The following is a 23,748-nucleotide window of genomic DNA, read 5'->3' as shown; positions in this document are numbered from 1 at the left end:
GACAGTAGGTTTATGCAAATGTGATTGGCACAGCAAGAAAGGAAAAGTGTCTGCAACTCATGAGATGTGCTTCAATGGTAGCATTCATATAGGCCTAAAATAAAAATCCTGTTTCTTTCTGGTGCTCCTTAATAAATAGTTTGGTGTTTGTGGGAGAGGTGTGTGTGTGTGTAAGGGAGACAGAGTGAGGATGGGAGGGAGAGTTTGTGTGTTAACTAAAGAGAGTTTTATGCAGTGTTTTTCCCTTTATTGGCACAATGATAATGCAGATCATTATGCACGTATATTCCTTCCTCCCTTTCCTCCAGCCAAATCACAGGTAGGCCTTTGCAAATATGTGCAAATCAGCCATTCTAGGCAGAATTCCATTGGACACTGAACAGTCAAGTGAAATTCAATGTGTTCACATTTCAGTGACAGATTTTTGGAGAACTGTTAGAAAACGTGAACAAGTGTGCGTCCAGGACAAGGCAAACGGGATGCTTGGCGACAGAATTATTTCCCCCACCGTGGTAATCGCGATACTAGGCCTGGTATCGTATCGTTTGTAAAAATGTGGGTATCGTGACAACACTACTGCAGTATACAGGGCCAAACAATGCCCACTTCCTGTGTTGGGCCTCTTAAAAAGAGGGAAGTGGTGCATGAAATAGCGGGACACTTCGAGTCCCACAGTGGGGCTGAGGGAGAGAAGTTTTATACTGCAGGCCATAAAACTACTGAGCGAGGAGAACACTGGAGAGGAGAGAGGAAGTTGGTGTCTGAGCCTTAGACTCTGAGGAGAAGTAGGACTCAGTCATGACCAAAATAATGACTCACCACTTCTTCCATCAAATCAAATTTTATTGGTCACATACACATGGTTAGCAGATGTTATTGTGAGTGTAGCGAAATGCTTGTGCTTCTAATTCCGACAGTGCCGCAATGTCTAACAGGTAATCTAACAATTCGACAACAGCTACCTAATACACACAAATCTAAGTCAAGGAATAATATATACATATAAATATATTCATGAACAATGACGGAGCGGCATAGGCAAGATGCAATAGATGGTATAAAATACAGTATGTACAGTGGCTTACAACCTGGAATTAAAATATATATATTTTTAGGGGGGTTGTATCATTTGATTTACACAACATGCCTAGCACTTTGAGGATGCAAAATGTTTTTTTTATTGTGAAACAAACATGAAATAATACAAACCTGAACTTCAGTGTGCATAACTATTCCCCTCCCCCAAAGTCAATACTTTGTAGAGCCACCTTTTGCAGCAATTACAGCTGCAGGTCTCTTGGGGTATGTCTCTATAAGCTTGGCACATCTAGCCACTGCCCATCCTTCAAGGCAAAACTGCTCCAGCTCCTTCAAGTTGGATGGGTTCCGCTGGTGTACAGCAATCTTTATGTCATACATCAGATTCTCAATTGGATTGAGTCCTGGGCTTTGAATAGGCCATTCCAAGACATTTAAATGTTTCCCCTTAAACCACTCGAGTTTTGCTTTAGCAGTATGCTTAGGGTCATTGTCCTGCTGGAAGGTGAACCTCCGTCCCAGTCTCAAATCTATGGAAGACTGAAACAAGTTTTCCTCAAGAATTTCCCTGTATTTAGCGCCCATCATCATTCCTTCAATTCTGACCAGTTTCACATTCCATGCCGATTTAAAAACATCCCCACAGTATGATGCTTTCCCCACCCTGCTTCACTGTGGATGGTGTTCTCGGGGTGATGAGAGGTTTTGGGTTTGCGCAAGACATAGTTATTTTTTCTTGGTGGCCTGAAAAGCTCAATTTTAGTCTCATCTCACTCTTCTGTAAATCCCAGCTCTGTGGAGTGTACGGCTTAAAGTTGTCCTATGGACAGATATTGCAGTCTCTGCTGTGGAGCTTTGCAGCTCTTTCAGGGTTATCTTTGGTCTCTTTTTTGCCTCTGATTAATGCCCTCCTTGCCTGTTCCCTGAGTTTTGATGGGTGGCCCTCTCTTGGCAGGTTTGTTGTGGTGCCATATTTAAACAAAAAAATTTAACAATGGATTTAATGGTGCCCTGTGGGATATATATATATACTGCTCAAAAAAATAAAGGGGACACTAAAATAACACGTCCTAGATCTGAATGAATGAAATATTCTCATTAAATACTTTTTTTCTTTACATAGTTGAATGTGCTGACAACAAAATCACACAAAAATTATCAATGGAAATCAAATTGATCAACCCATGGAGGTCTGGATTTAGAGTCACACCTTAAAATTAAAGTGGAAAACCACACTACAGGCTGATCCAACTTTGATGTAATATCCTTAAAATGATTCAAAATGAGACTCAGTAGTGTGTGTGGCCTCCACGTGCCTGTATGACCTCCCTACAACGCTTGTGTCTCCTGAGGGATCTCCTCCCTGACCTGGACTAAAGCATCCGCCAACTCCTGGACAGTCTGGTGCAACGTGGCGTTGGTGGATGGAGCGAGACATGATGTCCCAGATGTGCTCAATTGGATTCAGGTCTGGGGAACGGGCGGGCCAGTCCAGTCCATAGCATTAATTCCTTCCTCTTGCAGGAACTGCTGACACACTCCAGCCACATGAGGTCTAGCATTGTCTTGCATTAGGAGGAACCCAGGGCCAACCGCACCAGCATATGGTCTCACAAGGGGTCTGAGGATCTCATCTCGGTACCTAACGGCAGTCAGGATACCTCTGGCGAGCACATGGAGGGCTGTGCGGCACCCCAAAGAAATGCCACCCCACACCATGACTGACCCACCGCCAAACCGGTCATGCTGGAGGATGTTGCAGGCAGCAGAACGTTTTCCACAGCGTCTCCAGACTCTGTCACGTCTGTCACATGCTCTGTGTGAACCTGCTTTCATCTGTGAAGAGCACAGGGCGCCAGTGGTGAATTTTCCAATCTTGGTGTTCTCTGGCAAATGCCAAACGTCTTGCACGGTGTTGGGCTGTATAAGCTCAACCCCCACCTGTGGACGTCGGGCTCTCATACCACCCTCATGGAGTCTGTTTCTGACCGTTTGAGCAGACACATGCACATTTGTGGCCTGCTGGAGGTCATTTTGCAGGGCTCTGGCAGTGCTCCTCCTGCTCCTCCTTGCACAAAGGCGGAAGTAGCGGTCCTGCTGCTGGGTTGTTGCCCTCCTGCGGCCTCCTCCACGTCTCCTGATAGCGCCTCCATGCTCTGGACACTACACTGACAGACACAGCAAACCTTCTTGCCACAGCTCGCATTGATGTTCCATCCTGGATGAGCTGCACTACCTGAGCCACTTGTGTGGGTTGTAGACTCCGTCTCATGCTACCACTAGAGTGAAAGCACCGACAGCATTCGAAAGTGACCAAAACATCAACAAGGAAGCGTAGGAACTGAGAAGTGGTCTGTGGTCACCACCTGCAGAACCACTCCTTTATTGGGGGTGTCTTGCTAATTGCCTATAATTCCCACCTGATGTCTATTCCATTTGCACAAAATTACTGTCAATCAGTGTTGCTTCCTAAGTGGACAGTTTGATTTCACAGAAGTGTGATTGACTTGGAGTTACATTGTGTTGTTTAAGTGTTCCCTTTATTTTTTTATAGCTGTATGTGTATATGATATATATATATATTACTGAGATCATATGACAGATCATGTGACACTTCGATTGCACACAGGTGGACTTTATTTAACTAATTATGTGACTTCTGAAGGTAATTTGCTGTTTCCTGAAGTCCACAATCATCTCCTTTGTTTTGTTGATGTTGAGTGAGAGGTGTTTCCTGGCACCACACTCCCAGGGCCCCCACCTCCTCCCTATAGGCTGTCTTGTCTTTGTTGGTAATCAAGCCTACTACTGTTGTGTCATCTGCAAACTTGATGATTGAGTTGGAGGCATGCATGATCATGTAGTCATGGGTGAACAGGAAGTACAGGAGGGGGCTGAGCATGCACCCGTGTGGGGCCCCAGTGTTGAGGATCAGTGAAGTGGAAATGTTGTTTCCTACCTTCACCACCTGGGGCGGCCCATCAGGAAGTCCAGGACCCAATTGCACAGGGCGAGTTTAAGACCCAGGACCTCAAGCTTATTGATGAGCTTGGAGGGTACTATGGTGTTGAATGCTGACCTGTAGTCAATGAACATATAGGTATTCCTCTTGTCCAGGTGGGGTCGATGTAGGTGTCCGTGACGTGGCTGGTTTTTCTTTTGTAGTCTGTAATTGTCTGTAGACCCTGCCACGTACATCTCGTGTCTGAGCCTTTGAATTGCAACTTCACTTTGTCTCTATACTTACATTTCCCTTGTTTTATTACCTTGCTGCGGGAATAACTACACTGGTTGTATACGGCCATATTCCCAGTCAACTTTCCATGGTTAAATGCGGTGGTTCGCTCTCAGTTTTGCGCGAATGCCGCCATCTATCCACAGTTTCTGGTTAGGGTAGGAATTAATAGTCACAGTAGGTACAACAGTAGGTACAACATCTCCTATGCATCTCCTATTACTTATAAACTCACTCACCGAATCAGTGCATAAATCAATATTATTCTGAGGCTACCCGGAACATGTCCGGGTGATCAAAACAATCTTGAAGTGTGGATTCCGATTGGTCAGACCAGCGGTAAATAGACCTTGTCACGGGTACATCCTGTTTTAGTTTCTGCCTATAGGAAGGGAGGAGCAAAATGGATTTGTGGTCAGATTTGCCAAAGGGAGGGCAGGGGTGATGTTTGCATCACGGAAGATAGAGTTGCAGTGATCCAGAGTTCTGCCAGGGCAAGTACTACAATAAATATGCTGATACAATTTAGGTAGCCTTGTTCTCAAATTTACTTTGTTAACCTGTTACTCCTACCCCCTACTTTTTCAAACATTCTGTTAAAAATCGTGCAACATTTCAGCGCCCTGCTACTCATGCCAGGAATATAGTATATGCATATGATTAGTATGTGTGGATAGAAAACACTCAGACGTTTATAAAACTGGTTAAATCACGGCTGTGACTATAACAGAACGTGCGTTTCATCGAAGAGCGCAGGAAAATCTGATCACTGAAAATGGGAAAATATATCCATGCGCCACTTGACCGTGTTGTTGAATGGGAACCACATTAAATGGGGCCGAGGTTGCAATACCTACAGCTTCCACACGATGTCAACAGTCTTGTCATTTGCCTACGATTTGTTTCTTGGTCAAACGGACACAAGGCAGCGCATTTCTTCCGGTCTCAGACCGGATATTTTGGTTGAGATTTACCCGGACATTATTTCCAGATGTAGATTATTAACATTTACTAATACCTAAAGTTGCATTACAAAAGTATTTCGAAGTGTTTTGTGAAAGTTTATCGTCGACTTTTTTAATTTAAAAAAATGACGTTGCATTAAAAAACAATGTTTTTTTCCTTGATCACACAGTCTTCATAGATCGATATCTAGGCTATATATGGACCGATTTAAACGAAAAAAAGACCCAATAGTGATGTTTATGGGACATCTAGGAGTGCCAACAAAGAAGATTGTCAAAGGTAATGAATGTTTTATATTTTATTTGTGCGTTTTGTGAAGCGCCGACTATGCTAATTATTTTGTTTACGTCCCCTGCGGGTCTTTTGGGGTGTTACATGTTATCAGATAATAGCTTCTCATGCTTTCGCCGAAAAGCATTTTAGAAATCTGACTTGTTGGCTGGATTCACGAGTGTAGCTTTAATTCAGTACCCTGCATGTGTATTTTAATGAACGTTTGAGTTTTAACGAGTGCTATTAGCATTTAGCGTAGCGCATTTGCATTTCCAGATGTCTAGATGGGACGCCTGCGTGTCGGGTAGGAGTAAGAGGTTAAAATCCCCATCTACAATAAATGCAGCCTCAGGATATATGGTTTCCAGTTTGCATAAAGTCCAATGAAGTTCTTTTGGAGGGGGATATACACGGCTGTGACAATAACCGACGAGAATTCTCTGGGGAGATAATACGGTCTGCATTTAATTGTGAGGAATTCTAGGTCAGGTGAACAAAAGGACTTGAGTTCCTGTATGTTGTTACAATTACACCATGAGTCGTTCATCATGAAACACACTCCCGCCCTTCTTCTTCCTGGAGAGATGTTTATTTCTGTAGGCACGACGCACAAAGGATCCCGGTGGCTGTACCGACATATCCCGGGAGTTCTATGTTTCCGTGAAACAGAGTATGTTACAATCCCTAAAGTCTCTCTGGAAAGCAAACCTTGCCCTAATTTCGTCTACCTTGGTGTCTAGACTGGACGTTAGCGAGTAATAAACTCTGAAGCGGTGGGTGGTGTGCGCACCTCCGAAGTCTGACCTGAAGGCCGCTCCGTCTACCTCTTCTGCAGCGACCTTGTTTTGGGTCATCCTCTGGAATCAGTTCAGATGCCCTGGGTGGTTCGGACAAAGGATCCGCTTCGGGAAAGTTGTATTCCTGGTCGTAGTGTTGGTAAGTTGACGTCACACTGATATCCAATAGTTCTTCCCGGCTGTATGTGCTAACACTAGTTAGTGTTACTGCATTAATATCTGCCCTTGAAGGGTGGAACAGGGGTGTATGTAACATGAGTGTATGTAGTGATTGGTCTTCCAAAATCGTAAGCCTCCTTTTTTATGTAATTTTATTTAATCTGTTAAATAAAATACCAAATCCAACTCCATTTGATGTCCTTCAAAAATACAGTATTTTGGCCTGGCCTTTTCTTCTGCGGAATAGGCTTCAAATCCGGTTGATTTAAGAAACATTCTCCCCTTCACCTGTCTGCCAGGTGTGTCTGTCAGTCTGTTTGTTCTCTGTCACTTCTGACCCTGCATTGGGCTATGCCCTCCCTCAGACTGCATACCTCTGCTATGACATCATGTGCGGTGGTGCACTAGCCACAGCCCTAGGCGTCTAGCCTGTCTGTCTTATAAGGGGCGTTCCACCACAACAGGAGCTTGCCAAGTGACCAGATTATGTAGATAAATCCACCTTGCAGCCTAGCCTATGTTTCTCTCTCTCTGAACTGTCCTTTTCAAGACCCTGGGTCACAGGGAAACACTCATCACCACCAAAGACAATAAGAAAAGTTTGAGGGAGAACTAGGTCAGAGGGACAAAACAGCCTTGCACCGCCCTCATTTGCTTGGTATGTGCGAGGCATGCGTGTCTGTTAGTCAGTAAGTGTGAGGCTAGCTCAGAATGTGTGACGAAGCTCTTGTGTGCCTCTCGAGGGCGACGTGAATGAAGTGTAGGATGATGAATCACTGTGGAACAGCATGGTAATCTGCTCTGCCTTTTCTCTGCTCTTTCTGCCCGGAGGACAGAGAGTGAAGCTGGTAGCAGCGTCAGTGCACTGCTGGCCTGGCTTTGCTCTTACGAAACAGAACCTCTCAAAGCTCCGGAAACAGTCACTACTCCCATAATTAACGCACACGAACAAGCTTCTTTTCTTTTTTTTTTTTACCAAACAGACACTGCCTAGTATGTACATGTCATGGGAAATTACTTATTTTTTTTACGAACAGAGAGAACAATACAGTGCCTGTGTCTCCTTGTCATTGAAATGTTTCAGCCTGCTTGGGGCTCCCACTGTGAGGGCTGTACGGGAGGAGTGGTCTGGCTCTGATTAAAATACTTGGGGGGGGGTTTGTGTCTGTGTGTGCTACTCCCTTCCCCCATGTCTTTGTTTTACTGATACTCCGGCTATGGCTGTCCTTTCTCACCATGCCGTTTACACAGCTGGGAGATAACATTGCCTCTCTTCCGTTCCCTCTCCCGCTATCTTCCCCCCCATCTTTGTATCTAAGGCACTACATACCCTGGTTCGATTCCAGGCTGTATCACAACCGGACATTATTGGGAGTCTCAGAGGGCGGCGCACAATTGGTCCAGCGTCGTTAGGCCATCATTGTAAAGAAGAATTTGTTCTTAACTGACTTGCCTAGTTAAATAAATAAAATCTCATTCATCCACTTTATAAAAACATTAAGAGGGCCCTTCTGTCCCCCTTCTTCCCCTCTTGTGACAGCCACCCCAGGATGTAGCTAGGCCATTTTAAGGCCAGAGTTCTGCCTAATCAAAATCAAATAAAGTGTTATTTGTCACGTGCTTCGTTAACAACAGGTGTATACTAACAGTGAATTGCTTCCATGCGGGCCCTTCCCAACAAGTAGTGAGATTTTTAATCTCTTTTTAAAATTTTATAATAGAAACATAGAAAAAATAATAACACAAGTAATGATAACTTTGCTATATTGACGGGGTACCAGTACCGAGCCAATGTGCATGGGTACAAGGTAAATTAGGTATATATGTAGATGTAGGGATAAAGTGACTAGGCAACAGGATAGATAATTAACAGTAACAGTCAAAAGAGTTACTGCAAAAAGGGTCAATGCAGATATTCAGGGTAACTATTGGTTAACTGTTTTAACTATTTAGCAGTATTATGGCTCGGGGGTAGAAGCTGTTCAGGGTCCTATTGGTTCCAGACTTGAACCAAAAAGCCCCTTAACAGCTTCTACCCCCAAGCAATAAGACTGCTGAACAATTAATCAAATGACCACCCGGACTATTTACATTGACACCCGCCCCCCCTTTGTTTTTACACTGCTGCTACTTGCTGTTTATTGTCTATGCATAGTCACTTTACAAATGACCTCTAACCTGTACCCCCGCACATTGACTCGGTGCCGGTACCCCCTGTGTATAGCCTCGTTACTGTTATTTATTTATTTATTTTAAACTTTCGTTTTTGTAAATATTTTGAACTGTATTGTGGGTTAAAGGCCTGTAAGTAAGCATTTCACGGTAAGGTCTACACCTTAATTTGAGTTATTTAGCAGACACTCTTATCCAGAGTGACTTACAGGAGCAATTAGGTTTAAGTGCCTTGCTCAAGGCGTGGTAGGGTAGCCTAGTGGTTAGAGTGTTGGACTAGTAACCGAAAGGTTGCAAGTTCAAATCTCCGAGCTGACAAGGTACAGATCTGTCGTTCTGTCCCTGAACAGGCAGTTAACCCACTAGGCCGTCATTGAAAATAAGAATTTGTTCTTAACTGACTTGCCCAGTTAAATAAAGGTAAAATAAAATAAAGGGCACATCTACAGATTTTTCACCTTTTCGCTCTTAACAGCTCGGCTACCTGCTGCCATCGTCGTCGGTGATCATCGTCGTCGGTGATCTGGCCTACCAGTGTCCAGTTCAGAGGGAGGTGTTTAATCGCAGAGTCCATAGCTTCGTGATGAGCTTGGAGAGCTCTGTTGTTGAACGCGGAGCTGTAGACAATGAACAGCATTCTCATGTAGGTGTTCCTTTTGTCCAGATGGGAAATGGCAGTGTGGAATGCAATAGCAATTGCGTCATCTGTAGAGCTGTTGGGTGGTATGTGAATTAGTTGGTCCACAGTGTCTGGGTTGATGGTGTTGTGGGCCATGACCAGCCTTTCAAAAAATTTATTGGCTACAGATGTGACTGCTAAGGGGTGCTAGTCATTTAGACAGGTTACCTTTGCGTTCTTGGGTCTGCTTGAAACATTACAGACTGGGTCAGGTAGAGGTTGAAAATGCTCTGAGTATGCATCCTGGTAATCAGTCTGTCCCTGCGGCCTTGTGAATGTTTACCTGTTTAAAGTCTTACTCACGTCAGCTACAGAGAGCGTGATCACATATTCATCCAGAACAGCTGGTACGCTCATGCAGGGTTTAGTTTGGCTAACCTCGAATTCAGTGTTGTTAACCAGATGACATTCCACCCATACATAATGGTTGTCTCAAATGGCACCTTATTCCATTTATAATGCACCACCTGACCAGTAAGCAATGCACTATAAAGGGAATAGGGTGCCTTTTGGGATGCACGCCACGACAACCATTTGTCTGTCAGTGCAACACCATTGACCGACTCGCTGTACTTCACAGACAAGTGATGCATTTAGGCCTATCAACCTATTACCAAACAAGTCTCTATTGCAAAATGTTAACCTTGTCTGTTAACAACTTGCTGCCTGGCCTGCCCTCCCTCTGAGGAAAGGAATAGAAAAAAGGCATAGAACATGAAGCTGCTTTGGGAGATGGAGGAGAGGAGAGGATATAGACACAGTTGTTGACTGTTCCGGACCTTCCTGTCTTTCAGGTGTTTGCAGCGAGGCTGCAGTTGACTGACCCACTGAACAATGGCTCAGTTTCCCACGCCCTTCGGAGGTGAGTGCCACCCAACCAGATTGACAACCGTCTGTGTGAGTCACAAGCGTGCATGTGTGTCAGAGAAATGTCTGTGCGCGCAGCTGCGTGCCTGCGTGCAGGTGTGTGTGTCCTGATCTCCCTCTACACATGGGTTATTGAGAGTTATACTGTAACTTCAGAACGAAGGAATGGCCACTATCAAGTTATAACTCCCAGGTGGTGGAAGCCTGCCTGCTGGACCGCAATGGCTGCATCCCTAATGCCACCCTTTCCCCTACATTCCTCAACATCAACTCTGAACCTCAAAGCCAGTTCCACTGTTCCCCTTTAATCAGGGACTGATTTAGACAGACACCAGGTGGGTGCAATTGGTTATCAGGTTAGAACAGAAAAGCAGCAGGAGCCGTACCTCGTAGAGTAAGAGTTGTATACCCCTGCCCTACATAGCGCACTATATAGGGAATGGGGTAGCATTTAGGATACAGCCATGGTGTATGGTGGACTTAACCCCCCTCTCACATACACACACACACACACACACACACACACACACACACACACACACACACACACACACACACACACACACACACACACACACACACACACACACACACAGGCCAGGCGAGAGCTTCAACTGATCTTTCTCTCTCTCAGGAGGTCTGGACGCCTGGGTGATCTCTTTGGACGAGCGAGCCAAACATGACCAGCAGTTTGTCAGCCTGGCCCCCTCACCAGCTGGCTACATCACAGGTTAGCTTTACTCACAGCCGGGGAGGGGATGGACAAACGAAGGGAAAGAGTGGTGGAGGACAGTCTGCAGTACATCATGTCAGGCAGAAGTTGCTTGAAGATAGCAGAAGGTCACTTCATAAGGGCCTTCTCTTATATTACACACAGAGTACCAGGTCAAAGGTGAAGGGTTAGTGCTTCTTTATCTGCATTGCTCGCTGTTTGGGTTTTTAGGATGGGTTTCTGTACAGCACTTTGGCATTGGTTGATGTAAAAAAGGACTTTATAAATAAATCTGATTGAATGAAGCCTGGTGGACTGAGTCTAGGGCAGGCTTTGAAGTGTTTCATTCCCTACAGCCCACACCGTAGCAAGCCACGTCATTCTCCACTTTTCTCACTTTCAGAAAGGACATTTCAGTCACTCACACTCACTCATATTATTATCTGATACCATTGCCTTGGGTGTTTTGATGTTCAACATAACATTGCAGAACCTCCTCACACAATTTCGAGAAGTGTTAGTGCTTGTTTCACTCTGCTACTTCAGCAACAAGAATTGCTGATTGTGTTCAAATTGAAATCATTTGCCCTATGATTCCCCTTGAAAGAGGAACCAACTGGCCTTTTCTCTCTGCGTTTGAATAGATATATTCATAATGGTGTACAACAGACTCGACAGTATTATAATGTAATTTTCCCTTCTCATTGTCCGTAGGTGACCAGGCCAGGAATTTCTTCCTGCAGTCAGGCCTGCCCCCTCCCATCCTGGCACAGATATGGTGAGTGTCTCCTCTCACTCCATCTCTCCAATTCTTAACTCAATCTGCTGCTAATGTCAACCACTGTTGTCTCTCTCTCTTTGCCCTTCTCCGTTTTTTGTCGTTCTCCTCCCTCTGTCTTCCACTCCGGTTTCACTCATTCCTTCTTTCTCTCCTTTAATCTTTCTCTCGCCCCTCCCTCGCTCTTCAATTGCTTTATTGACATGACATCCGCACGGACATCTTGTGAACAACAATGATAATAATCAGTATAATGTAATTAAATCTTTACTTTCTCCCTCTCTTGCTCTCTCTCCCTCTCTCAGGGCCCTGGCCGATATGAACAATGATGGGAAGATGGACATGCACGAGTTCTCCATCGCCATGAAGCTGATCAAGCTCAAGCTGCAGGGTCACCCCCTGCCCCCCTCTCTGCCCCCCTCCATGTTGCAGCCGCCCCTCACCCTGCCCCCGCCACCCACCGCACCCTTTGGTAAGGGATTAGACAGGGGCAGGGTGCATCTCAATAATCTTAAGGGGCTTCCTTTTTCTCCATCTGCACTGATCTGTACAGCAGTATAAGTAAAAGCAGTGTGGTGGATGCAACAAAACAACAAAAGTACATCTTTGACCTGTCCACTTGTTCTTTCAGATCAATGCAGGTGATGTACAAGAGACTAGGAGTGTGTGCCACTAGGCTATGAGATACACCCATGTTACTCTCCCCATGGCCAACATTAACTAAATGGACTTCAGAGTGCTCAAAGCCAACTCTGCCATATCATCTGCACCATCTATGTTCATACAGTTGAAGTCGGAAGTTTACATACACCGTAGCCAAATACATTTAAACTTAGTTTTTCACAATTCCTGACATTTAATCCTAGTAAAAATTCCCCCGTTTTAGGTTAGTTAGCATCACCACTTTATTTTAAGAATGTGAAATGTCAGAATAATAGTAGAGAGAATGATTTATTCCAGCTTTTATTTCTTTGATCACATTCCCAGTGGGTCAGAAGTTTACATACACTCAATTCGTATTTTGTAGCATTGCCTTTAAATTGTTTAACTTGGGTCAAACGTTTCGGGTAGCCTTCCACAAGCTTCCCACAAGAAGTAGAGTGAATGTTGGCCCATTCGTCCTGACAGAGCTTGTTTAACGGAGTCAGGTTTGTAGGCCTCCTTGCTCGCACACACTTTTTCAGTTTTGCTCACAAATTTTCTATAGGATTGAGGTCAGGGCTTTGTGAAGGCCACTCCAATACATTGAGTTTGTTGTCCTTAAGCCATTCTGCCACAACTTTGGAAGTATGATTGGGGTCATTGTCCATTTGGAAGACCCATTTGCAACCAAGCTTTAACTTCCTGACTGATGTCTTGAGATGTTGCTTCAATATATCCACATAATCTTTCCCCCTCATGGTGCCATCAATTTTGTGAAGTGCACCAGTCCCTCCTGCAGCAAAGAACCCCCACAACATGAAGCTGCCACCCCCATGCTTCACGGTTGGGATGGTGGTCTTCAGCTTGCAAGCCTCCCCCTTTTTCCTCCAAACATAACAATGGTCATCATGGCCAAACAGTGCAGTTGCAAATCGTAGTCTGGCTTTTTAATGGCAGTTTTGGAGCAGTGGTTCTTCCTTGCTGAGCGTCCTTTCAGGTTATGTCGATACAGGACTTGTTTTACTGTGGATATAGATACTTTTATACCCGTTTCCTCCAGCATCTTCACAAGGTCATTTGCTGTTGTTCTGGGATTGATTTGCACTTTTCGTCATGCGCAAAGTAGATGTCCTAACCGACTTGCCAAAACTATAGTTTGTTAACGAGACATTTGTAGAGTGGTTGAAAAACTATTTTTAATGACTCCAACCTAAGTGTATGTAAGCTTCCGACTTTAACTGTAGCTAGATGTTTCACTGGGGCAATTTAAAACCTTTAACTTCCTATTATCTCAAAGCACAACCGTGTTGTTTCTGGTATTTGAACAGGCAACGCCCTGGGTCGATATTTGGTTGCTTCCCCTGACAACCAGGGCATTTTGCTGTGTACTGCCTGTTTATGACCAGGCTAATGTTGTTAATGTTCAAGTGAATCAGTCAGAACTCAGCACTTGTAGACTCATCGGCTTTGGGTGAGTGGGGAAAGTAATAATAATAAACAGTGTTGAAATAATAGGCTTGTCAATAGAAAATGAATGGATGTCTGTTGTCTTATGTTTGTCTGACATACCTTACTTCATTCTACCCTGCAGGAATGCATGGTTTAGGGGTAATGCCAGGCCTCCCAGCTGTCCCTCCATTACCCATGCCCCCTATGCCAGGGGTGGGTATGTCCCCCCCTCTGGTGTCGTCGGTTCCCCCGTCTGTACCCCCCTTGGCCAACGGAGCGCCAATGACGGGCTTCTCCCACCCAGGTATGGCCCAATCAGCATCGCCGTAAGACATACCACTGATTATTCAAAGCAGAGTTCTAGTGAATGACAGTGAAGCCCTCTGGCAATGTTTCAGAGCATCTCACTTTGTTGATTTAATCCTTTCTCAACCTCTTTTTGTGACCCCATCTCTCTCGGTCTCTTTCTCTCCATCTCTGTCTCTCAGCCACCACACTCAACAAAAGCTCTTCTTCCAACCGCTCCGGTGCCAAGATGCAGGGCCAGTCTTTTGAGACTTCTAGGTGAGTCACGGCACCCACTTGGAAGAGCACCCACTTGGAAGAATGGCCCCTGCTCATTGAGCCCAATCTCAAAGGGACAAATGTAGCTGTGTTTGTGCTTAGACACCGAGCCTTTTTTTTTTTTTGAACACACAACAGGCTAGCTAAATGCCGTCACATCACTTTTAGATGAGATCCCTCTGTTAAAAAGAGATGCACAGCCGACGTCCCATGTTGTCAGTTGGAGAAGAGCAATTCTTCTGTCCAGACCGCTTTGCTTTCTAACGTTACACAAAAATAACTTAATGTTTCAAGTAAAAAAAAATTCAGAAGTTAACCCTTTACACTTGTGGGAGTTGGTCTATATGGATAAATTGAAATGTTTCTTAAAGAAGAAATATGAAAATCATATGCATAAGCATGGTAGCAATTGAAAGGGAACCGTTTGGAGATTATTGGAAAATGATTCGACCAAAGTTGAGGACACAAACGAGACTCAGTCCAAACGTTACACTGTTGATTTTATGTGCATTTTACATCTACTGTACTTTTCGCTGCATTTGTTGACAACTAAATGTGAAAATACTCTGGATACATTCAGTAACGTGATGAGAATATTCTTGTTAAATGTGGGCTAGGTGCAACATAAGACAACACTTTTAAGGGTTTGAGTGAGAAGACTAACTGGTGTCTCCAAGTGGCGCCACACACTAAGTTGTTTCAATGCACTTTTGTGACTCAAAGAAGAGTCTTCAACTATAATGTGCTTCAACTATAATGTACAGTAGACATTCTGTTCAGAACAACCCGGATATAAAAACCATGTCATCTTGTAACTGTACATTAAACATTGTGATCATAAACGTTGACACTGTATGACGTGAGTTTTATGTTATGGAAATGCGAAGTGCACATTTGTACTCACAGGTGTTTTGGCTTGCTTGTATGACGTCAAAGCGGTATTTCTTATCCTCAACATCTCATCTTTCTAAATATATCAAGTCTTCTTCATTTCCAGCATTTCCCTCACTCGGACAACAAAACATTTGCAAAAGTTGCGGGAGGGATGTGGGGCAATTTCTTATCTTGTGCGGCGTAAGTTCAGAACATCTGTGAGTCAAAACCCATACAGCGCTGTGAAGCGTAGAGCCTGAGCTCTAGCGTCATGTATAGCATGTTACTGTACAGCCACTGTGTTCCAATTTAGGTGCTTATCAGTGTCCAAACCCGTATACCGGTACGAGTGTAAAGGTTTATCATGGAAATTTGTCTTCGTCTTAAAGGCAATTTCCAACTGGCTCCGACACAGACAGCAAAGCAAAAACACACAACTTAACACAACAGTACTATAACAAAGAAAAAGGAATAGATACAAGCAGATGTGAGGCATCATCAAAAAGTCTGTTTAAAAATACGCATTTAATAAGATATTGTCCCCCCCCCCTCTCCATCTTAGCTCCCCTGTGCCCCCCCAGCCTCCCACTGACTGGGCTGTTCCCAGCTCGTCCCGGCTAAAGTACCGGCAGCTCTTCAACAGCCACGACAAGATGATGAGCGGCCACCTCACCGGTAAGACCTTGTCTGTCAACAATACACACTGCTGGTTTGTCCAGTCCACATCAGCGGTTTCTCAAAAAAGCTAATGTTTTTATCCTCGTCTTTCAGGACCCCAAGCAAGAACCATCCTGATGCAGTCCAGCTTGCCCCAGACCTCGCTGGCATCCATATGGTAAGAGATGCGAGCAGGGCCAATACTTAAGACACTTGGCCACTAATTCCTATATGTTCACACATTGCTGCTCTTTGTTCTCTGACTACTGCTTCTCTCTGCTGACTCTGGGTAGAAGTTACTTTTTGACACAGATCTATCAGCTTAACCATCAGATGGCAAAACGAATCATATCAGTTGCTGTTTAGGAGGGTGAAACGCAAAACTAGTCTCGGATCAGTGCCGTCAGGGTGCCCCTAAACGGCACTTGTTTTTACCTTCGTCCACTCTGCTAGTCACAGGACAGGAAGTGCATGGCTGGTGGTAACACGACACGTCTTTCTCTCCCCCTCTCCCTGTTTCTCTATAGGAACCTGTCGGACATCGACCAGGACGGCAAGCTGACGGCCGAGGAGTTCATCCTGGCCATGCACCTGATTGACATGGCCATGTCCGGCCTGCCCCTGCCCCCTATCCTGCCCCCAGACTTCATCCCCCCCACCTTTAGGTACAATCCACTGCCCCCTCTGCTGTCTGGCAATGCCCCTTAACTCTACCTCTGTCTGCAGAGCATTGATACCGGCACTTACCTTAGAGAGTCTTGTCTAAAGATGCTTTATTGATCTTATTGCCCTTCACCACGGCCAGGGAATTTTTCCTTAACCTCGTGACCTGACCCGGAAAAACACTGGCTCCTATTGTTTTAACTATCAATCAGTCTATATTGCTTCCATTAGGAGTTTTTCCTGGTCAAGTCACACGGTCAGGAAAAACCCCTGGTCCTGCTCACCCATGCCCTATATGAGGTGCTGTAGGTTAGTGAGCTGCTCTGACTGTGGTCTGATGTCCGTCTCCAGGAGGGTACGTAGTGGTAGCGGGGTGTCTGTCACCAGCCTGCACTCCACTGACCAGCGGGTCCAAGAGGAGGCCGAAGAGGAGCAGGAGAGCGAGAAACAGAAGCTGGAGAAACGTAACCACTCTTAAATTCATAGACCGAGCTATGGGTGACTGACTGTCCATGGGCTCGAAGTGATAGATCTGAAGCTATGCAGTGTTTGTTTACAATTACGTTGTTAATGAACAATGGAGCAAAACGAGCTCACGTTTTGGGTGCGGTGCGTCAGTTGAACTAAACCAAAATGCTTGGGAGCTATGTTCTTCTCGAATCTATGGCTATGTATCATCAATTTTAAAGTCCAAAAATGTATGTACCAATCCCTTTAAACACAGCAAAACGCTCCTTTTTAAATATAAACAGGTATATAAAAATGACCCCAGTTTTCCAAGAAATGCCCCTGAAAATTTGGCAACAGGGCAAAATATGTTCCCCATTTCTCTCTCCATTTCTCTCTCTTTCTCTCTCTCTCTCTCTGACCCCTCCTATCTCTCTCTTTCTCTCTCCCCAAAGTGACTTTCGAGGACAGGAAGCGGGAGAACTTTGAGCGGGGCAACCTGGAGCTGGAGAAGCGTCGACAGGCCCTGCTTGAGCTGCAGCGCAAGGAGCAGGAGCGTCTGGCGGCGCTGGAGCGCGAGGAGCAGGAGAGGAAGGAGCGCGAGCGGCTCGAGCAGGAGAGGCGGCGGCAGCAGGAGCTGGAGAAGCAGCTGGAGAGGCAGAGGGAGATGGAGAGGCAGCGGGAGGAGGAAAGACGCAAGGAGATTGAGAGGAGAGAGGTGAGGTGGAAAAGGGGAGTAAGGAGGACTGCGAGGATAGATCAAGAGAGGGGGCTGGAGAGGTGGAGGGGGAGATTTAAGGGGAAAGTGAAGAACACAGGAACCAATGCAGTGTGTGTATTAACAATTCTATTACGTTGTCTTTTTAAGATTTGTAAATTCATTCTCCTTATTGTGTTGCTTTAATGACAGGGGGAGACGGGTGTAGAGAAAAAGGTGGAAACGCGGGTTGAACCCAGGTCTCCGGCAGGAAGTTGAATATGTGCGCAGACCTGGAAGTGTTACCACTCGACCACGGCTGGCTCTGCACTATTTCTGCGTATACAGTATAACATTCCCTCTGTGTTTCCTCGGGCTAGGCGGCAAAGCGGGAGATGGAGCGTCAGCGTCAGTTGGAGTGGGAGAGGAACCGCCGGCAGGAGCTGCTGACCCAGAGGAACCGAGAGCAGGAGAACATTGTCCTGCTCAAAGCCCGCAAAAAGACCCTGGAGTTAGAGCTGGAGGCACTGGTAAAGACAGAGACACACACACACCATCATAACTGTCTTTACTTTGTTCTTTGGAAGAAAAGACAATAAGGTATGATAATTAGTTTCACCCTCCCTCCCCAGAACGACAAGAAGAGCCAGCTGGAGGGCAAGCTGCAGGACATCCGCTTCCGCCTGTCTGCCCAGCGGCATGAGATCGAGAGCACCAACAAGACCCGCGAGGTCCGCATCGCTGAGATCACCCACCTCCAACAGCAGCTGCAGGTATGTACACACCTTGTGTAACACATACAGTCCCCTCCATAATTATTGGGACAGTGAAGCATTGTTTCTTCTTTTGGCTCTACACTCCAAAGGTTTGGATTTGAAATCAAACAATGACTATGAGGTTAAAGTGCAGACTGTCAGCTTTAATTTTGGGGACACATTTGAATTGAAGTAGTCAAAGGTTAAGTACTTGGTCCCATATTCATAGCACGCAATGAGCTTGTGACTTCATATTTGTTCCATGCATTTTCTGTTTGTTTTGGTTGCGTTTCAGATTATTTTGTGCCCAATAGAAATGAATTGTGAATAATGTTGTGTACATTTAGTAACTTTTATTGTAAATAAGAACAGAATATGTTTCTAAACACTTATACATTCATGTGGATGCTACCATGATTACAGATAATCGTGAATAATGATAAGTGAGAAAGTTACAGACGCACTAATATCATACCCCCAAGACATGCTAACCCCTCACCATTACAATAACAGGGGAGGTTAGTATTTTATATCATACCCCCAAGACATGCTAACCCCTCACCATTACAATAACAGGGGAGGTTAGTATTTTATATCATACCCCCAAGACATGCTAACCCCTCACCATTACAATAACAGGGGAGGTTAGTATTTTATATCATACCCCCAAGACATGCTAACCCTCACCATTACAATAACAGGGGAGGTTAGCATTTTATATCATACCCCCAAGACATGCTAACCCTCACCATTACAATAACAGGGGAGGTTAGTATTTTATATCATACCCCCAAGACATGCTAACCCCTCACCATTACAATAACAGGGGAGGTTAGTATTTTATATCATACCCCCAAGACATGCTAACCCTCACCATTACAATAACAGGGGAGGTTAGTATTTTATATCATACCCCCAAGACATGCTAACCCTCACCATTACAATAACAGGGGAGGTTAGTATTTTATATCATACCCCCAAGACATGCTAACCCTCACCATTACAATAATAGGGAGGTTAGTATTTTATATCATAACCCCAAGACATGCTAACCCTCACCGTTACAATAACCATGCTCATACCCCCAAGACATGCTAACCCTCACCATTACAATAACAGGGAGGTTAGCATTTTATATCATACCCCAAGACATGCTAACCCTCACCATTACAATAACAGGGGAGGTTAGTATTTTATATCATAACCCCAAGACATGCTAACCCTCACCATTACAATAATAGGGGAGGTTAGTATTTTATATCATAACCCCAAGACATGCTAACCCTCACCGTTACAATAACAGGGAGGTTAGCATGCTATATCATACCCCAAGACATGCTAACCCTCACCATTACAATAACAGGGAGGTTAGGATTTTATATCATACCCCAAGACATGCTAACCCCTCACCATTACAATAACAGGGGAGATTAGTATTTTATATCATACCCCAAGACATGCTAACCCTCACCATTACAATAACAGGGGAGGTTAGTATTTTATATCATACCCCCAAGACATGCTAACCCTCACCATTACAATAACAGGGGAGGTTAGTATTTTATATCATACCCCCAAGACATGCTAACCCTCACCATTACAATAACAGGGGAGGTTAGCATTTTATATCATACCCCCAAGACATGCTAACCCTCACCATTACAATAATAGGGGAGGTTAGCATTTTGGGGGGAGGGTATGGTATTTAGGCGTCTAACTTTTTCACTCTTCATTATTCACGGTTCATTCAGGACTATACATACGTAGTGTATGGTAGCATCCACATTCATGTAGAAGTGTTTAGAAACATATGTTTTTATTTACAATAAAAGGGACTCCAAAATGACGCTATACATTATTCTAGAGCCAAAAGAAGAAGAAATGATTCACTGTCCCAGTAAGTGTGCAAAGCTGTAACGGTATAGGGTGGTTACTTTGAAGATTCTAAAATATATTTTGATTTCTTTAACACTTTTTTTGGTTAGTACATGATTCCATATATGTTATTTCATAGTGTTGATGTCTTCACTATTATTCTATGCTGTAGAAAATAGTAAAAATGAAGAAAATCCCTTGAATGAGTAGGTGTGTCCTAACTTTTGACTGGTGCCTTGACTTTATCCACATTTTGTTACGTTTCAGCCGTATTCTAAAATGGAGTCTGCCGAAAGGCACCTAAAGACTCTCAGACCACGAGAAACAAGATTCTCTGGCCTAATGAAACCAAAATTACTCTTTGGCCTGAATGCTAAGCGTCATGTCTGGAGGAAACCTGGCACCATCCCTAGGGTGAAGCATGGTGGTGGCAGCACCATGCTGTGGAGATGTTTTTCAGCAGCAGGGACTGGGAGACTATTCAGGATCGAGACAAAGATGAACGGAGCAAACTACAAAGAGATCTGTGATGAATACCTGCTCCAGAGCGCTCTGGACCTCAGACTGGGGTGAAGGTTCACCTTCCAACAGCACAACCCTAAGCACACAGCCAAGACAATGAAGGAGTGGCTTCGGGACAAGTCTCTGAATGTCCTTGAGTGGCCCAGCCAGAGCCTGGACTTTAACCCGATTGAGCATCTCTTGAGAGACATTATGGTGCATATCTTCCACCCAAACCCTCAACAGATTAGGGATGTGACAAATAAAGTTTGATCTGATCATTAGCAAACAGACAGAGCAGGCAGGCCAGCGTGAGGGAGAGAGAGAGCGAGAGAGATGGAGAGGTGGGGCAGGCAGAAACGTGCTCGTATGTTTTTGTAATCTGCATCTCGCAATGTCTTACCTTGCAAATTCACCAAAGTAGCCTGACATTTGCCTCTTCCTCTCTGCCTTTATTTGAATTACACAATTTTCCCAGGCCTTTATAGCCTATGGACTATAACCCACAAAATAGTACTTTTTGTGATGACTGCACTGAGGTTTTAATTAAGTGCTTTGTTTGTTTCCTCAAGGACTCTCAGCATTGGCTCGGCAGGCTGATCCCTGACAAACAGTGTCTAAACGAACAACTCAAACAGGTTCAGCAGAACAGCCTGCACAGTAAGTACTGTTCCTCACCTCCGCACATCTTTCTACAGAGACCGTCTCCCAGATCCCTGGTCAAAAGTAGTGCACTTTAGGGGGATGGTAGGGGACGCCATGTGCGACTGACGTGTTTTCCGTTTGCTCCCGTGGTATTCTTAAAGTTTATGTGAATTCTGCAGCAGAACCGTATTTATTTTCAAATATTAATTTGGTGATCCCTTTCTGTAAAAACCAAGACTACTTTGCTTCCGAATGTCAGCATGTCGATCAAGCATAAGGCCAAAAGCATGACTTTGAGAAAACCCGGCCTACAAGAACCGCTCTCATCACCGCCCTCTCCCGAGTCTGAAGGCCCGGGGACGCACACTTTACCCGGGGGCGCGGCTTGGCCTGGCGGCGCTGAAATGAACATTCTCGAGGCCATCAAACTACTACGCTCTGAGATAGTTGAAATGAAAACACAGGTGGTTGCTACGATTGAGGCCAGAATACAGGAGGTTTCTGATACTTTAAAAGCAGATTTAACCATCCTGCGGAACGAGACTGTGCCAGCAATCACATTACTCAAAACAACAACTGCGTCACACACTACAACGACCAGGACTACTCCCCCACTGTTTCCAGGCAGCGCGCAGCTTTCGGACAGGCCAAACGAGTACTTCGGGACCATCCAAGTGTGAAGTATGGACTGCGATACCCGGCCCGTTTATGGATATCTCATGAGGGTAAAGACTACACATTTGAATCTCCGGATGAGGCTATGGCTCACATTCAACGTCACATCAAGAAGTCTTGAACATGCTCACAGTTCAGCAACTGTTGCTTGCGTACTGTGGATAGTAAGTAACCCACTTGTGGTACAATTAAGTTTCGATATAACAGGCTAGTCTTGTATAGTTGGTGAAACTATTCAGGCTTATTTGATGTGATCTAATGTTTTGATCATCTAGTGTGCGTGCCTTATCTCGCTCACCTATTTAGTTTGTTTACACATTGGCTCAGTGACTCAAAATATTTTTGGTTATTTGTTTACTGCATCCATTTGCATTGACCCAGTAAATAGTAAATGTCTCCCGAGGCTACACGGTTTTTGGGGCCTCACTTTAATTTTAAAAGTTTTGAGCGTCATTTATGCCCAGCAAACGTTCAACGTTGCGCACACATAGTTTTTTGGTATTGGTTGTAAGCTGTCTCAGCTTCAACTAGACTACTATTATAATTACTATTATTTTTAATTGTCTTACTACGATTTCCTTACTTCAAATTAGTTTTTTGGCTGAGAGCCTTTATACATTTTATTTATTTTCTCTCTCAATGCCTGTTATAAGACTGGGAATACAATTATATACATCTACAAGTGGTGCTTTTGTCATTCCGTTTGCACAAGGGATTCACCTTTTTTTTTTTTTTGGAAAAAATACATACAAATCTTTCTTTTTCCTGCTTGATCCACTAACAAATCGCAACTTTAAAGAGCGGGACTGTGGGTTTAGGTTTAAGACCGCACTCTCACAGACATACTGTGCACTGTGCGAAGAGAACATGTTCTATTTAGGCTTGTACCTCGTTTGGGGAGGTATTGTCTGGGATGGGGGGAGGGGGAGGGGGGGCAGGTTGAATTGTTCAGTTCTAATGTTGTCATTCTGTCTTTTTAGTTTTTTTTCCTGTACTTTTTCCAAACATTTACCACCGTACATTATTACTCTGAGACAAGTTATTCTGGGGGTTTTGGGCGCTCATTGCTTTTCCATTCTATGCTCTAATGACAGGGTTGAATAACGGGAATGCCCAGAGGGGCCGAAATAATATGATCAAGTACATTTCTTGGAATACCAAAGGGGTTAACAACCCGGTGAAGTGTAAGAGGGTGTTGACACACTTAAAGGGTTTGAATGCAAATATTGCATTTCTACAAGAGACTCACTTGAGGACTGGTGAGCATTTTAGGATGCGTAAGGACTGGGTTGGTCAAGTGTTCCACTCAAACTTTCATAGTAAATCAAGAGGTGCTGCTATTCTGGTTGATAAAGCTACTCCCTTTGTAGCTTCTGAGGTTATTGCTGATCCTAAGGGACGATACGTCATAGTAACCGGTGAACTGTTTTCTACCCCTCTTGTTTTGGCTAGTGTTTATGCTCCCAATTGGGATGACACGAGTTTCATTTATTCCTTTCTGTCTGCTATTCCCGATTTAGAGTCTCATTTGTTGATTTTAGGGGGGGGCTTTCAACCATAAAATGTCCCCAGTTCTTGACAAGTCCTCACAAACAAATACAGGCCCATCTAAATGTGCCATACTTATTC

General features: G+C 44.5%; 1 protein-coding gene across 5 annotated transcripts in view; it reads left to right on the top strand.

Annotated features, from left to right (window-relative positions):
• Positions 1-23,748, top strand: part of LOC118370148 (intersectin-1) — a 72,201-nt gene that overhangs the window by 11,384 nt on the left and 37,069 nt on the right. For 4 of the 5 annotated variants that reach the window (XM_052499067.1, XM_052499066.1, XM_052499065.1 and 1 more), the window contains exons 2-16: positions 6,253-6,448; positions 10,114-10,181; positions 10,821-10,916; positions 11,613-11,676; positions 11,982-12,148; positions 13,910-14,071; positions 14,256-14,331; positions 15,767-15,879; positions 15,976-16,039; positions 16,389-16,526; positions 16,876-16,988; positions 17,427-17,689; positions 18,049-18,198; positions 18,301-18,441; positions 21,372-21,459. In XM_052499067.1, coding sequence (XP_052355027.1) covers positions 10,154-10,181; positions 10,821-10,916; positions 11,613-11,676; positions 11,982-12,148; positions 13,910-14,071; positions 14,256-14,331; positions 15,767-15,879; positions 15,976-16,039; positions 16,389-16,526; positions 16,876-16,988; positions 17,427-17,689; positions 18,049-18,198; positions 18,301-18,441; positions 21,372-21,459 — 1,663 coding nt within the window. In that variant the 5' untranslated portion in view covers positions 6,253-6,448; positions 10,114-10,153. The remainder of the gene's footprint in view (positions 1-6,252; positions 6,449-10,113; positions 10,182-10,820; positions 10,917-11,612; positions 11,677-11,981; positions 12,149-13,909; positions 14,072-14,255; positions 14,332-15,766; positions 15,880-15,975; positions 16,040-16,388; positions 16,527-16,875; positions 16,989-17,426; positions 17,690-18,048; positions 18,199-18,300; positions 18,442-21,371; positions 21,460-23,748) is intronic. The other variant, XM_052499064.1, reaches the window with a different exon arrangement.

This window comes from Oncorhynchus keta, chromosome 37, assembly GCF_023373465.1.
Source record: "Oncorhynchus keta strain PuntledgeMale-10-30-2019 chromosome 37, Oket_V2, whole genome shotgun sequence".
Lineage (NCBI taxonomy): Eukaryota > Metazoa > Chordata > Actinopteri > Salmoniformes > Salmonidae > Oncorhynchus > Oncorhynchus keta.
This window is presented reverse-complemented; position numbering and strand designations above follow the sequence as displayed.